General features: G+C 46.6%; 1 protein-coding gene across 1 annotated transcript; it reads right to left on the bottom strand.

Moving 5' to 3' along the window:
* Nucleotides 1-83: 83 nt before the first annotated feature.
* On the bottom strand, nucleotides 84-6,448 carry UBXN10 (UBX domain protein 10). The gene is made up of 3 exons (XM_048519526.1): nucleotides 6,236-6,448; nucleotides 4,255-4,375; nucleotides 84-3,397 (listed from the first exon to the last, which is right to left on the bottom strand). Exon 3 carries the CDS (start codon nucleotides 3,380-3,382, stop codon nucleotides 2,489-2,491), a length of 894 nt encoding a protein of 297 aa, XP_048375483.1. The 5' UTR covers nucleotides 3,383-3,397; nucleotides 4,255-4,375; nucleotides 6,236-6,448; the 3' UTR covers nucleotides 84-2,488.
* Nucleotides 6,449-16,177: the final 9,729 nt, after the last annotated feature.

Consider the following 16,177-nt stretch of genomic DNA (forward strand, 5'->3'; position numbering starts at 1 on the left):
AAAACCTTAAACTGACTGTTTGGTCTTTCTAGCAAGCTAGCAGATATAAAAACCGATCACTGTCATGGACTTAAAACAAACGGTCACACCCAAAATATCTTTATTGAGCCTAACTCTACAGACAACAAGTTTCATTTTTAATTAAGTGCCGAAAATCATAACACTTTTTTGTACATTAATTTATTGTTTTCAAGCTTGATTCTTTCCCCCTTGACTGTTCCAGTAAAGGACACAGAGTGCGTCACGCCTGCATTCCCTCCCAACATGCTTGCTGTGGTATGAGAATGGGTTACTTCTCTCTACCCAGAGAGGGAGATTGCAACCCCTTGGGTGGTGACAAACAACAAGAAGGCAATGCTTAAAGTCAACTGCTTGGCCCCGCATTGTGAAGCATCTTCCCCCGCTGCCCCCATTCAGTGAGGAAAAGTTTGAACTGTGACTCCACAGTCCCATCAACAAGAATCCAATTAGGCCACCTCAGAGACCTCTTGAAAACCTACACAAGAAAACCTACACAACCAGCGATGTGAGGGATTCAGCTTGATTTTAACACTGACATGCTCTCCTGTGTGTGTGGCATTTAATGTAGGAGAGGCAGTCACTACACCTCTCTCCCTGCCCCGATAGCCTGAACCGGTACAGCCTTTGAAAACTGAGACTTGCTCGGATGTAGCTATAATGGCCTTTCATCTTGCCCCGGTTCTGACCCGAGCTGGAACACGGCGCAGTTTGTCCGACTGGCTCTCTCTTGAGCGAAAGGGCCCCAAGTTGGCTTTTAAGGCAAGTGAGCCGCTGCCGCTTTCCTATTTGAGGGAATGACTGACAGACGGGCAGCTTCCCACCCCTTCCTCTAGCTTGCATAACCTGAACTGGAAAAGGGTCAGCCCTCCCTATGTGTGTGTGTGTGTGTAACTCTCTGCATACCGTTGCCAGAACTCAGCCTTGCCTCGAGACTGTGCTAGCATCAGTTCCCAAAGGGACATTGCTGCCTGTCACCTTAGCCTCAACACATCCTTCAGCCGAGAACAGTCAAAACTTGCTTTCTGGTTGCTCCTAAAACTCTGCTCTGCAGGGAACTGACAGGCAGAGGAAAGAGGCGTGTCATTCCCTGCTCTTTTCAATTCATTGCTTCCCAGGTCACACAGTCACCGCTCATAGCTGAGAACAGCAGGCAGTTTGCAAAGGGGGGGTTTGGCTAGGAACTCGGCAGCTGTCGTCAAAGAAACGACAATCTTCTTAAGAACTGGCTAGGGCCAACGATTCTGCCAGATGGGGAGGAAGGAAAGTCAAGCTGTCGGGTCTGTACAGCTTATACGGAAGCTGCCTGTTCCAGCAGCCTTAACCGAAGCAGCAGTGAAAGCCATTTCTAATCTGAAGAGGTTAGTTTGGCCTTTTTGTTGAAGCAAAAGCTGAGATTGGTTCATGAGAAGCAGACACTCGGCAGCAGGCCCATTTGGCAAGCAATCCAGCAGGTTAATAAAGTTTCCGTATAAGACGAACTGTCCGAGCCCTAAAAGTTGCCTTTGGATAAATTCTTCCCCTCACACGCATGCAAATATAGGTTTTTACAAGAATATAAATGGCATTTTGCGAAATACAAAGGTTGATTTTAAAAATGAAAAAGTCGCTTTCTGGGAAAGCTGCGGTTTGTACACAGGCAACGGCTCAATTTAGAGAACAAGAATACCAAATTAACACACTTGCAATTAACTCTGGTTCAAAAAAAAAAAAGTTTTACACCAGCTGCCAAACACTGAAATGTACATTTATACTGGATAACCCATTCCCCCAAGACCAATTTGTGCTGTAACCTTGCAAGAAATGACTGGCGGAAAATACGGTAACAAACTCGATTAGGTGACCAGCAAAAGCAAATGCCGCTTACTCTTCAAAGCAGAGAAAAAAAGCGTGCGAGTCTTTTTGGTCTTTGCAACCAAATCCAGAACGTTCTCTGAAGAGGGACTTAACATTTTTTTAAAGCAGCACGCGGCACAGCTGCTTGAAATGTTCTGCACAGCCTTTGCCACCGGATGACAATTTGCTTAAGCGGGATTTGTCCTGATGAGATTAGACCCTTGATGTCCGCCTCCCCATCCTACAGGCACTCATCTAGACTTGAGTAGGGAAAGGGATTCGCTTCTAGAGCCAGCGGAAACTTAATTCTCCTATGGACAACAAACAAATCAGAAATATGAAACGAACGGGTAGAACTGGTGGACCTTGAAAGGCGGTGCTGCTGTCTGTTGAGATAAAGGCACTTATAATGATTCTAGCACAGGATGCATGAGGGAAACAGTTGGGAGGTGGACACACGAAAAGGGAATTGAAAGGGGATCGTCAGAAACGGACCCCCATGAATATGCAGGGAACAGCTGGGAAAATGGCCACGAGGCCACAGGGAGGTGCCTGTGGGGCTGAAGAAGTGGACATCAGGCGAAGATCCATGGCTTCCAATTGTATTTTAATACAGAGAGCAGCCCCTGGCTGCTTAAAGCTCTCCCTCTGGCTCCTGCCGCAAGATACACAGAACTGACTTGTGGAGGATCGCACACTCTTGCAAGGACTTGGTGAGGTCCAGGAAGGTCCGCCGAGGTACTTCCACTGTTTCAATACTACAGCGCTTGTATACGGTGGAGGTTTTTTGCTCTGCCACTGCGAGGACAGTCTCGAGGCTGTCCGTGGGTCGGAAGTGGTGTTCAAACCTTTGACCCGAAGGAGACCTGACGGCCAAGAGCAACCTGGGCTCTCTCTCAAAGGGCTCTTCTGGAGCTGGGGCTGACCATGAGACACTTCCTTCTTTCATTTTACCCAACAGCTTTGTTTCCAAGGGAGGTGGTGACATTTTTATATGTTCACCACTACCCCTGTCGTGTATCGTCATGCCAGAGACGGGCATCCTCTCTGGGAGGCGAGCTTTGAATCCCTGCTCTTCTTCCTTCGGTCGGTTGCTCACTCGGAGTTGGCTTGCCTGTTCGGACATCGCTTCCACTGCGCCTCTCCTCAGATCCTTTCTACTGATGGACGGGAGCACCCTGTACTTATTCAAGGAAGAGGAGGTCCGGGCAGGCACCTGCTGGAGGAGATCCGGGATTTCGGCTGGAGACGCCTGAACGGGTTGGCACAGCTGCTGGGAGGAGGCCGACCTCCGGCCATTCCCAGGTTCGTCACAGGGTATCAGGGGCTGAGGGGATGACGGAACTCGACAGGAATAGGTCTCCAAGCTATGGGAGTAATTCAAGCTGGACCTGGTGCGCCCCTTTGCCGATTTCGGCCGTGTGACGTGCATGGTGACGGAAAACGCTTGCCAGAGGGGAGGCTCTGGGATGTCTGAAGAGGTTTGCCGTTCAGGGGGTGCTATGTTCAGATGTGAAGCAGCAGCCATTGCTTTTCAGGACCCCTGCGGAAATGAACAGGCAATAACATCTCAAGCAACTGGCAATACTGAGCGTGCTTGGTGGCTGCAGGCGTGGCCTACAGCTCACTGCATGTTATGACAGCAGCCTGGTTATCTTCCCAGCCAGTGTGCCACTACAATAAGGTGTTACGGTCCATGGAGAAGTTCAAATGTACACATCTGTCACATGCATGAGAATTTCTAGGTACATGACACCCTTGCGCTTTTTCACATCTCCTGTGTAAGATACAGCAAAATGCAGTAGGGAGCACATCCCTCTCAATAGGGGGCCACTAAATGTCAGTTAATGCTGCATACCTTCTATGGAGGCCTCTAACCTTCTAGCTACTTCAAGCTGCCACTGAACACATCTGAACAGAAGTGGAGGAGACAACTAGCTGTCCTGTGCCTTTGCAACATATTATGTGGCAAATCCACAGTTCACACGGTCTGGTCAATCTCCTTCGTTTGGCCAGTTCCCTCCTCAGCCATGTCTGGTTTTGCCCCACACACTCCCCAAATTTTCTGGCTTCATATTTCCCACAAATCAATCCTTTCTATTTAAGGCAGTGGAATTCGCATGGTGGCATCTGTTGAACTGCCCCTCAACAGAAATGGCTGCTTTGCCTAACTTTGTGTAAAGAGTGTGACAGTACATGAAGCTTTAGCAAATGCCGCCCGCCCCCCACCCAAACAAAAGAGACAATTGCTGGAAGGAGGGTGCAGGCTGGAGGAGAGGATGAAACTTTGCCCAACCGGGCACAAAAGGCTGAGCAAACTGAAGGAGCATTGAAAAGATTCCCATTGTAGAAGTCGGACAAAATTAACAAAACTTTGTAAAGGGGGAAAAACAGACTCACTTGCAGTAGATGCTCCATCAGTTCCAAAGGACTGGCAGCTCTAAAGCTCCCACTGATAAATAGGTCAGTCACTCTGATACAATCTCCAACAGCAGCTGCAGGGAGTCACAGATCTTTGAGTCTGAAACCCAGGAAGAGAAGGAAGAATAAAACGGGATGTTAGTCTCTGCCTAGACCTTTCAAAGGGAGGGCTAGGGTGGGGATCTAGAACAACTGGAGGACAACTCTTAAGACTGCCCTCATTTTTTTTCCTGGCAAGAGCATTTTTAGCAGCTGAAGAAAATTCAGTAGTGGCAGCTTTCCCAGCAATATACACTGAAATAGCCCCCCCACCCCATCTCATGTCTTGCTAGAGTATATCTTCCTAAAAGACAATGCACAGAGCGGAGATTCATTCCAGGGTCTCAGAGAACAAGGAGAAATGTCATAGTGAAGGAGCTCCTGATGGTATGCCATCCTTGAAGGTCACTGCCAACATTTGGAACACAGGCCAGAAGCTGACTGATAACTGAAATCTTCAAGCCTCAGGTCTACTGAATGCAGCATCAGTCCTGTCAGCCTATGGTGTTTTTCCTAAACACTGCACATCTTTCTCCCAGTCCAGCTTAGATGATGGTTATTTGAATTATCATAGCCTTACATCTAACCCACCTTCTGTCTCCCCACATATCTCAAGTCCACGCCAACCTGCGGCAATGTGTTAAGAAAAGGTGCCTCGCTAAACGGTGCTCTGTCCAACTTTGGAAAAATCAGCCACTCGAGGCTATTTAACACCAGTTTCCTCTGGATTGGGTTCTCATCTTCTCAAAAACTGGAACCAGGAAAGTGGAAGGATGCCCAGCAGTGACAGCTAGTCCTAAAGGTAACGGATGCTACTGCCAGAGGTCCACTAATGAAGATGCAGAAAAAGCTGGCTCAAGTTAGCAGCTCAGCAGAACCCACGCTCTGAGGCAACACTCAGCCATTTTTTCTTAAAAAGAGCAGGCGTGTTTTGTTTGTTCAGTTTAATACGCCCAGCAACCCAACCTCCAAGGCAGCCCAGGCAATACAAAGAGCCAGGGCAACAGCACTGCAGGCCATGTCAAATCTCAGCCTGAATTAATAACCTATCGACAAAAGTGAAAAGAATGTCTCAGACTTTATGTGCCCCAAGGTTGGAGGAGAATAACTCTGCGTGTGTTTCTGTAAATAAGCCTTTGCCATTTTTTAAACTGAGACATTTGGACAGCATAACTTCTTGAGCTCTTATTTCACAGCAAATCTAGAATGCTGTGTGTGTGAGGAAGGGAGCCTTTTAAAAGGAAGAAAAAAGCTTCAGAAAGTATCACAACCCCAGCCACCGAACTCCTCTGCCCAAGTAGTGGTATCCCAGGTATCACACCCCAGATCTCCAGGAATTAGAAGAAGAGTTTGGATTTACACCCCACCTTTCTCTCCTGTAAGGTGGCTTACAAGCTCCGTTCCCTTCCTCTCCCCACAGCAGACACTTTGTCAGGTTGGTGGGTCTGGAAGAGTTCTGAGAGAACTTTGAGTAGCCCAAGGTCACCCAGCAGGAATGTAGGAGTGCGGAAACACATCTGGTTCACCAGATAAGCCTCTGCCACTCGTGTGAAGGAGTGGGGAATCAAACCCGGTTATCCAGGTTAGAATCCACCTGTTCTTAACCACTACACCACACTGGTTTAGCTAACCCAGACTTGGCACTGACAACCTGGGAGTCCGGCCTACCTCACAGGAGGGTTGTAAGTACAGACCATCTCAGGGGATGTAAATAGACGTCACCCTTGTTTTCTTGGAGGAGGAAGCGAGAGCGACATTTAAGAAAGGGGGCTGGCTTTTGGGAGGGTGTCGTTAGGCAAGGCTACCCACCCATCCCGACCCCACTGCCGGGGCAAGGCACCCGACCCTACTGCCGGGGCAAGGCAGGAAGGGGATCCCGGCTGGAGGCATCAAGAGCAGCGCCAGGGCCAGGGCCTCTCACCTCCCACCGGCTCCATCCATCGGCTCCGCTCGCACCGGGCCCCGTTCTGGGTGGCAAACCGCGGCGCGTTTCCACGGCAACGCTCAGCAGCCAGCCGTCCACTTCCGGCCCCCGACCGGAACCATGGGGCCGCTCCCGAAAGCCATAGAGTGGGAAACTAAACGTCGCTTCAAGGGAAAAATTGAGGGACGCACCCCGGCTGCTCGAGGCAATGCTTTCTGTATGGTTTTGCAAAGGAGTGAAAAATAAACCGCCTCAGGGCTCGAAGATGGGCGGCTGCGGGCTTGAGGGGTTTCGCCACAGAGATGATACTTCCTAGAGCGGCATCGCGTCGCGTGCCGAAAAGAGGGCGGGGCAAATGGTGGCGTTCCATGTTTTTGTTTTTAAACCTCCATGCGGAGCGGCGGGCGCGCCTTCCAGTCCTTTCAGTGGCTGCTGTGATTTAATTTGATTCTTTTGATTACTTTTTAATTTTTTTTAAAAAAAACATTCAAACAAATAAATATATATTTTTAATTAAAGCAGATAAAATAAACGCAAGGGCGTAACACACTAATTACTAAATATTTGGTTACTTTTTAAGCCATTGGATTCTAGCCTGGAGGAAGGAGTGCAAAAGTGACAGATTGCAGTAGGAAAACTCCCTGCCCAAGAAAGCTATATGAACTTATAGCTTATATTAAGCCAATTTCATGTTTAAAAAAAGGGAAAGGAAACGTGTGTTAATTATTCTATTAGATTCAGAAAGGCGAGGAGGTGGTGACACTAGGGTTGCCAGCTCTGGATGACAAAATACCTGGAGATTTGGGGTTTGGAGGATGCTCAACAAGATATAATTTCATAGAGCCCACCCTACAAAGCATTCTTTTTTTGTGGAGGAACTGATATCTGTCGTCTGGAGATCAGTTGTAATGCGAGATCTGTGGGCCATACTTGGGAGGATGGCCACCCTGGTTGTTAGAGAATTTACAATTTAGACACATTCCCTTCCATTTAAAGAACTGGTGATTTGTGAGTTTGCCTTAAGATCACAGGACCTTTCTTTGTTCAGTTCTAGAAATTGCCAGAGCTTGGAAGCTAAGCAGCATTGACCCTGGTTAGTACTTGAATAGGAGACCACCAAAGAAGTCCAGGGTTGTGATGCGTAGGAAGGAAATGACAAACCACATTTCCTGCCTGAACATACTGCAACTTGCTAACTCACAATTATTATTAGGGAACCTTACTTACATCCCATGAGTTTCCCCCACAGGGCAAGTGTAACCCACCTTAATTCCAAGGGGGATATTATTCTCAACTGAAAACTAAAAAAAAAAAAAATCACTTTTTGACAGTGTGATCCTATCTTGTGATACCAAACACTGACAAAAATTACAGTAAACAATTTTCCAACTTGTTCTTTCTTTTGTCTTTCTTTCCCAAGAAATAACGTACAGAACAGTAAATCAAATATAGAAAACAATAATTAACATATAATGGTTCAGGGCTGTTGTGCTCAAACAGACTAGCAGAGTCTCAGTTCCGTTCTGGCTTTTGTCTAGCTGGGTCCCTTAGAGATGGATAGACTTGGCAGCTTAGCTTTCCTTTGCTTTTGCTGAGCCCGTCTGTTCTTCTCTTCAAGGGTTCCGATATAGCCCTGGAATATCAATATGTAGTTCATAGAAAACTTGGAGTCCTTCTGAGGTGAGCTACCTACAACTTCAAGGTCTCCAACAAATCTGGGAAAATTCACATAACATCCATTGCAGCATTCATAACAGAAAACCAAAATACAAAACATTAGCCAACCAATATAAACACAATCCCCCCCCCCTTTAGCAATCAAATACAAATATTCTCATAACTGGAATATCAATACTAGTTCATAACAAACTTGGAATCCTTCTGAGGTGAACTATCAACAGCTTCTGGCTCTCCAACAAATCTGGGAGAATTGCACTTTTTCTTCGTTATGCTGGAATATCCCAACACTTTAGCTCCCATAGTAGACTCTGGGTTACACAAGTGCCATCTTCCTGGGACCATTTTATGTTGGGAAAATGGCTGAGGGGGAGGCTTAGACTCCTTCTCTGTGCACACCGCGGTCCCAATCCAAATTGGCCACCCACGTGACTGGAAATTAAGTTTCATCCTGAAACTTCCAGCTTAAATTTGGTTCAATAGGACATGGAGCACACTCATCAAGAATACAGCATGTAGCTATGCCCTGCTGTTGTTTCCAACTTGGGGGATTCCTGAAGATTGGGGTGGATGAAAGTTGATGATAGGGTTGCCATCTGTAGATTGGAATATTAGTAGATGCTGGGGGTGGAGCCTGAGGAGGTGGGGTTTGGGGAGGGGAAGGTCTTCAATAGAGTGTAATGTCATTGAGACCGCCTTCCAAAAAAAGCCATTTTCTCCAGGTGGACTGATCTCTATTGCGTGAAGATCAGTAATAGCAATAGATCTCTGGTCACCACCAGAGATTGGAATGTTAGTTGGGGAGAATGATCTGCCAGAGATTCTGAAACTGACATTTCCTTCTGAGAGTCTAAAACTGATATTTTCTTCTCATCTGTGTAGTCTGAATAGTCACTGTAATTCCAGAACTGCAGCCCTTCCTTGGGGGTTGGTTTCTCTACACTTGATGCAACCAAGAACCAAGACAGAAACAAAGTTTAGTCCCCAGCCCAGTGGACTCCTTGAGCATGATACATTAATGCTTCCCACATAAAGCTATGACAGATATGACAAAAGATATTCTTTAACACCAGTGAAATGTCTCTCTGCCTGGGGAAGAGACGGGGGCACATCAGGAGCCCTGGGATTCTGCAGGCTTTCCCTCTGCATTGTAGGCATTTTGTCAACAATAAATCATACCTGCTAACAGCCACTAGATTGCAGTATTGTTTTATCTTGGAGCTGTCTCTCTTCAACTTAGTTTGTCACCAAACTCCCACAGCTTCTCTTATGACAGTATTGCAAAAGTGTGACCTTTCTTCCCCCTCACTGAACGCCTTTCTTCCTCCCCTGGTCATCTTTTGCCTTGACAAAGGCAACTTCTTTCTCTTCCCTGTTCTACCTGGGGCCTCTCACAGAATCATAGAACTGGAAGAGCCCACAAGGGCCATCAAGTTGACAACTATCCAGCAGACTGCCTACAATTGCCAACCTCTAGGTGATAGCTGGATACCTCCTGGGATTACAACTGATCTCCAGACAACAACAATCAGTTTTCCTGGATAAAATGACTGCTTTGGAAGGTGGTATCTATGGAATCTATGGTGCCTCCCTTCACAAACCATGCCCTCAGGATCCACCCCCAAAATATCCAGCTATTTCCCAGCTCAGATCTGGCAACCTTAACTCTATCATCACTAGCAGTCACTTTATAGTTGTTAGAACTATGTGAGGCCCCTCCTAAAATTCCTATGTCTTCCTATCTGTTCCTGGTTCCAGCACAAAGTTCATCCTCCCCTTTGAGGACATCTGTAGTCATGTCCTTCTGATCTTTCTGCTCTTTCATCCTGCCACACTCCCAACCAAGACCTTCCTTCCCCCAGCTCTATTGTCCTTGGTCCAAAAGACTTCTGCTCAGGGGTGGGATTCAAATAGTTTAACAACTGGTTCTGGTGGTGTGATTCAAATAATTTAACAATTGGTTGTTTACAAGCACCTTTTTAACAACCGGTTCTGCTGAAGTGGTGCGAACCTGCTGAATCCCACCACTGCTTCTGCTCCATTAGACTTTTTCTCCCTAGCTGCGCCGTTTGCCTGGGATTCCCTCCCTGGAAACCCGTGTCATGGCATCTCTCTTATTTCCTTCCATTCCCACTTCAAAACATACCTTTATTGGTGGAAAATATTTATAGACCCACTTCCCACCAAGGCATTCCACGTAACAATCTAAAAACAATTTGTTAAAACAGTAAAAAAATGTAAAACAACAAATATTAAAATGCAAAAACCAATCCACTAACAGCTTGTGCCTGTACCAACAAGGTATTTCCCTTTTGTCGAGCTCAGACTGCCCCCAGAGGTTTCCAAACAACACTGTCTTACAACCTCACTGAAAAGTCAAGAGGATGGGACCTCTCCCTTGAGGCTGTTGGTTGGTAGATTTACATTAATAGCAGAGTTTAGCAGATGCTAATAAAGACCCAGATACTACTGAGTTGCTTAATAAAAGGTTTACTAGCTAATAAAATAGGGTAACATGGAGAAAAAGAATAAACACCATACAGTTATTTACTGCATGGTGCTACATGCTGGCACATGGTCCAACTGAGCCCAGAACAAAGAAACCAAGTTAACTTCATACCCCAGGCATATGGGCTCATAGTCATGTAACAAATGGCTTTCTATACTGGCCAGTGTCTAATCAATAGGTCAGCTCATTAGAATGTGACCTCAACATCTTGTCACCAGAGCAGATAGTTAACACTTTCATGACTGATTGTGACAGACACTTAAATCCCAACACTGTTCCAGAAACCTGGACAGCCACCAGGGACGGATTGGCCATTAAAAGCACCTGGAATAATCCCAGTGGGCTGATGGCCTGGGTGCCAACCCCCCAAATGGGGGTCATTCCCCCCACACATGCACACACCAGGGCCACTTCAGTTCAAAAAGTGGGGTGGACAAAAGCTCAAAGTGTGGCAAAGAAGGGTGCACCTTCCTGGCCCAACTTCATCTAGCCTAGCCTTGCCAAGGCAAGAGAAAGGACAGTGCCCCTGGGCTCACCCTGTTTAGCTGCCCAGCTTGACTAAGCCTCTGCAGTTTGGAGTTGGTTGGGTCTGTTGCTTCATTGGGGAAATGGGGTGGGGCTCTTTTCCAGGGTCCTCCCCCCCCCAGTCCAGTGGTAGCCCCTAAAAAGCCCAAGGCGAGACCATTGCTGAATGTGTCTTAGATAAGCTGCCACATGGGAACATGCAATCCTTCAGTTCCATGGGCTCTAGGTCAGGAAGGGCTTTAAAGATGAGAACCAATACCTTAAATTGGTCCCAGAAACCAATCCTCAGCCAGTGAAGAGGCCACAGAATAGGAGTGATACATCATTCTGCTGGCTAATCCCCAATAACAAGTGGAGTGACACAATTTGCACCAGTTTTTAGATCATCTTCAGGGGCAGCCCTATGCAGACCACATTAAAGTAGTCTAGCCTCATGGCTACTAAAACATCGATCAGCATGGCCAGATCAGGCATCTGCAAGCAGTATATTTGCCTTTCCTTTTAACTTTTTCCTGATCGGGATGATCCAGGATAGCCTGCTCTTGTCAGATCTCAGAAGCTAAGCAGGGTTGGTCCTGGTTAGTACTTGGATGGGAGACCACAAGGGAATACCAGGGTTGTTATGCAAAAGAAGGCAATGGCAAACCATGTGTGTGATTCTCTTGCCTTGAAAATCCTATAAGGTTGGTAACAACTTGATGGCACTTTACACACACCAGACACCTTTGGCATGACTCCCTTTCGTAAACTGAGACATGTGCAATGGCGATGTGTTCTAATAATTAAGATTAAGATCAGGAGCCAAGGGACTCCTAATTACCCCTGTCCCATGGGAGGTTTGGCCTCAACGCCAGCCAGGGCCTTTTCGGCCTTGGTTTCCTCTTGGTGGAATAGCCTCCCAGAGGAGATCAGGACTTTATGGAGTTCCGCAGGGTCTGTAAAATGGAGCTGTTCTGTCAGGCATTCTATTAAGGCTGGTCCTTGACCACCAGTCTCCCCTGGGGCTATGTCTCACCTTAGCCCTTAGGTGGGTTTTACTTCTCCTACTTGATTCCATAGTTTTAGTGTAGTTGGTTGCATTAATAATTCCTGATGTTATGGACTATGTGATTTTATTTATTTTGGGTACTGTTTCGTCTTTTAAACTATGGGTCTTTTTGTCAAAACAGTTTGTATGTAAATACAATTTTGTTTGTACAGCGCCCCAAGCCAGACATGGGAGGGGCAATAAATAAATGATAGATAGATAGATAGATAGATAGATAGATAGATAGATAGATAGATAGATAGATAGATAGATAGATAATTCCCCTGTTTTAACCCCACTGTCTCCTTTCCCTTTGTTACCTCCTTCATGCCAGTTTATTGCTTGCAAGCTCCGTGGGGCAGGGACTTGTCCATGGTCCTTAAGGTGACATGTAGAATTGTGACATGAGGTTTGGCCAGGGGGAATCTCTCAGATTGGTGAAGTTCTTGCTCAGTGAAATGCTTCATGATGCATCTGAGTGTCAGCTTCGGTGAGATGCTGTAAAGTATGTTAAGCTGCAGAGAAAGAATGGTTTTGCTCCTCCTTGCGTACCCTCCACCCCCAAGATGCACAAACAGAAGCATCAGTGTTCCTGGATGAGCTCATTTGAAAGCCAGAAGAGGTACTGAGTGTCACGGGCAGCTCTGAGACATGATAAAGGCTGCTCAGTTCCCTTGTCACGACAGCCAAGAAAGCCCCAAGGGCAGGCCTTGAGCAGTGCTATCCGGTACATAGCATTGGAAGGGCCTCTGCTTGGACTCTGCCTTAAGAAAGTTGTAGTGGTTAAAAGTAGGTGCACTCTAATCTGGAGAACTGGGTTTGATTCCCCACTCTGCCACTTGAGTTGTGGAGGCTTATCTGGGGAACCAGATTAGCTTGTGCACTCCAAAACATGCCAGTTGGATGACCTTGAGCTAGTCACATCTTTTTGGAGCTCTCTCAGCCCCACCCACCTCACAGGTGGGGTGGGGGAAGTGAAAGGAGACTGTAAGCCCTTTTGAGTCTCCTTACAGGAGAGAAGGGGGGTATAAATCCAAACTTCCTCCTCTTTCTCCTTCTTCTTGTTTCTCTTCTTCCTATTCCAGTTGGCAGACTGAAGATTAGCTGGCCCACACCTGCTGAAGAGCAGAAACTTTGGGATGGGGGTGGCAGTAAAGCAGTGCATCACCTGAGAATTGCATCTCAGGATACCTCGCACTGCTGCAGAGAATGCTGGGAGAATCCCTCCATCACAGGACGATGTCTTACCCTGAGTTAGACCATTGGTCCCTCTTATAGCGGCTATCAATGATCTCTGGCAGAAAGATATTTCTCCACCTAGCCAGGGGACTTACCTGAAGCCTGCTGGGTGACCTGGGCCAGTCACAGTTCTCTCAGAACTTTCTCAACCTCATCTGTCTCACCAAAAAAAAATATTTGTTGTATGGGGAGGAACAGAAGAAGTTTGTAACCTGCTATGAGATTTCTTACAGGGAAAGGCGGGGTATAAATCCAAATTCTTCTTCTAGTTGACAACCTATTGACTCGGGATATTGCAGTCTGGGGACTCCTTGCATGAAACTTTGGTCTTCTCAGATTGAACTCAAATGAACATAAGTTGCTGTTTCATACTGAGCAGGAACAAAAATCTGTTCCACCCTGTCTCCCATGATTTGATACCTCTTAGGTCTTTTCCAGCTAAGTTCACCAATTTCTGTGAGGTGCCTTAAAAAAATTATTTACTGTTGTGTATCCACTACAGCAGGGCCTCCAACCTCTTCTTGAATGACAGTGACTGTCTTATGCATGATACTACACCGTACTGGCTCTCCTTACTTTTATGACATCTTGTACTTCATGTGTTTCCAGGTATGTGGCAGGAGAAAGTCAGAGAGGTTTTTAGCATATCTTGGGGTGAATACGACTGGTCGGCGTGGTGTAGTGGTTAAGAGCAGGTGCACTCTAATCTGGAGAACCAGGTTTGATTTCCCACTCTGCCATTTGAGCTGTGAAGGCTTATCTGGTGAACCAGATATAGCTTGTGCACTGCAACACATGCCATCTGAGTGACCTTGGGCTAGTCACAGTTCTTTGGAGCTCTCTCAGCCCCACCCACCTGACAGGGTGTTTGCTGTGGGGGGGGGGAAGGGAAAGGAAGCCCCTTTGAGTCTCCTTACAGGAGAGAAAGGGGGGATATAAATCTAAACAAGGGGTCTTCAAACTATGGCCCTCCAGATGTTCATGGACTACAATTCCCATCAGCCCCCACCAGCATGGCCAAGTGGTAGGGCTCATGGGAATGGTAGTCTATGAACATCTGGAGGGCCATAGTTTGAAGACCCCTGATCTAAACTCTTCTTCTTAGCTTGATAGGTAGAAAATAGCATTGCCTACCTCCTGGCAATCACTCAGAATTACAACTTTTCTCCAGGATACACAATCCAATGGAGAAAATGGCTGCTTTGGAAGGTGGATTCGAAGGTATTATACTACTTCTATGGTATTCTACTTTCCTACCTTCCCCACCCGCAATGATTTCAACAAAATGGTGTTTGTGGAGGATAAGGAATTGTGAAGAGTGACACAAGAAAGATCGGCAGCAGTAAATTGCCATTCTAGTCTAGATCCAGTCCTTTTGTATATGTGTGCAACTAAAGGTGATATTATCACAGAGAACAGAAATAACCAGAGTCCCTCACGTGATCTTTTCCATTGCCCTATTTCAGGAACAAAAGATGAAAAACTAATCTCAAACCTTTTTAGCCTGCCAGAAAGGGAATGAGTTAGCGTACGATTCTTAAACCTCAAAGACAAGAGAAGAGGGAAAGGAAGATATGGAACCTTCTTAGCTCAGTGGGCCAACCACCTCCATGGCACCAGGCCACTGTGTTATATCCATGAATCATTTGGCCCGACTTTCCATTGAAAAAGCTGGTTGCCATGGCCACTCAAAGTGGGTATTTTTTCCTCCCCTTTTGACGGATGTTTCTAGAACACAAGTTGCTGTGGCAATAGGATGAAGCTTTAAAAGTGTGCAATCTTTTTTTCCTACAGCTCTCATCTTCTTTTCCCGCCCCCTTCGATTTACCCGCTCCTCCCTCAAATCTGTGGTAACAGAAGAGCAAAGCAAAAAATCCCTACTCCTTTCTACACCCTTTCTCTCAGTAATGGAACTTCGGAGATCTTCCCTGTTCATCTCAACCAGCTCTTGTGGGTTGACGCTTAGTGCTGAGAGCCTTCTCCTGCCACCTCCTCATGCGAAAGGCCATCCAATGTTGACATTCAATCACCACACAGAACAAACCTAATGGCATCTCAAGCGAGCATTTCTCCACAGAGCTGAATGGGATGAGAGGAAAATTCTTCGAAATTCCAGTCCACAGAGACAATCCAGAGCTCACAGAGCATTCAGTTGGCTTTATTCAGAAGAAGAAGAGTTTGGATTTATATCCCCCCCCCCTTTCTCTCCTGTAAGGTGACTAAAGGGGCTCACAATCTCCTTTCTCCCCCCCCCCCCACACACACAACAAACACCCTATAAGGTAGGTGAGGCTGAGAGAGCTCCGAAGAACTGTGACTATTCCAAGGTCACCCAGCTGGCATGTGTTGCACAAGCTAGTCTGGTTCCCCAGATAAGCCTCCACAGCTCAAGTGGCAGAGCGGGGAATCAAACCCAGTTCTCCAGATTAGAGTGCACCTGCTCTTAACCACTACACCACACTGGAAGGGGGGCATGGCCAGAATACCGGACCGTGAAAAGCGTCCTGAAGCAAGTTAAACCGAATGGCCTCTACCGAGCTACAAGTCAGCAGTGCAGAAATCATCAGGCTCAACAGTGCAAACAGGATTAGTTCACTCACTGCTTCCTCCTGAAAACAGCAGGAAAAGGTATTAAGTGAACTGACACCAATTACCATTGCTGATGAAGGTCTTCAGTCAAGTGGCCCCCGAGGCAGTGGCCCACCAGGAAATTTCTCTGTAAGCTCCCTGGCTGGTCCATACCTGAGCATGGCTCAGTGGTTGAACATCTGGAGAAGGTCTCAGGTTCAATTAGTGGAATCTCCAGTGGAAAGAGGCGGAAAAAGACCACTCTGCGACTGTGATGATGAACAGTCATATGAGTAATTCATTCTAGGATAGATGGTTTACAGACTGACTCATGATAAAGCCACTTCTTATGTTTATAACAATGGATGATGACAGGCAACCAATAAAGATAGCT

Source organism: Sphaerodactylus townsendi, linkage group LG16 (assembly GCF_021028975.2).
Source record: "Sphaerodactylus townsendi isolate TG3544 linkage group LG16, MPM_Stown_v2.3, whole genome shotgun sequence".
NCBI lineage: Eukaryota > Metazoa > Chordata > Lepidosauria > Squamata > Sphaerodactylidae > Sphaerodactylus > Sphaerodactylus townsendi.

Coding starts and splice junctions, on each gene's coding strand:
- UBXN10 (XM_048519526.1), bottom strand. CDS start 3,382: ATGGCTGCTGCTTCACATCTGAACATAGCACCCCCTGAACGGCAAACC.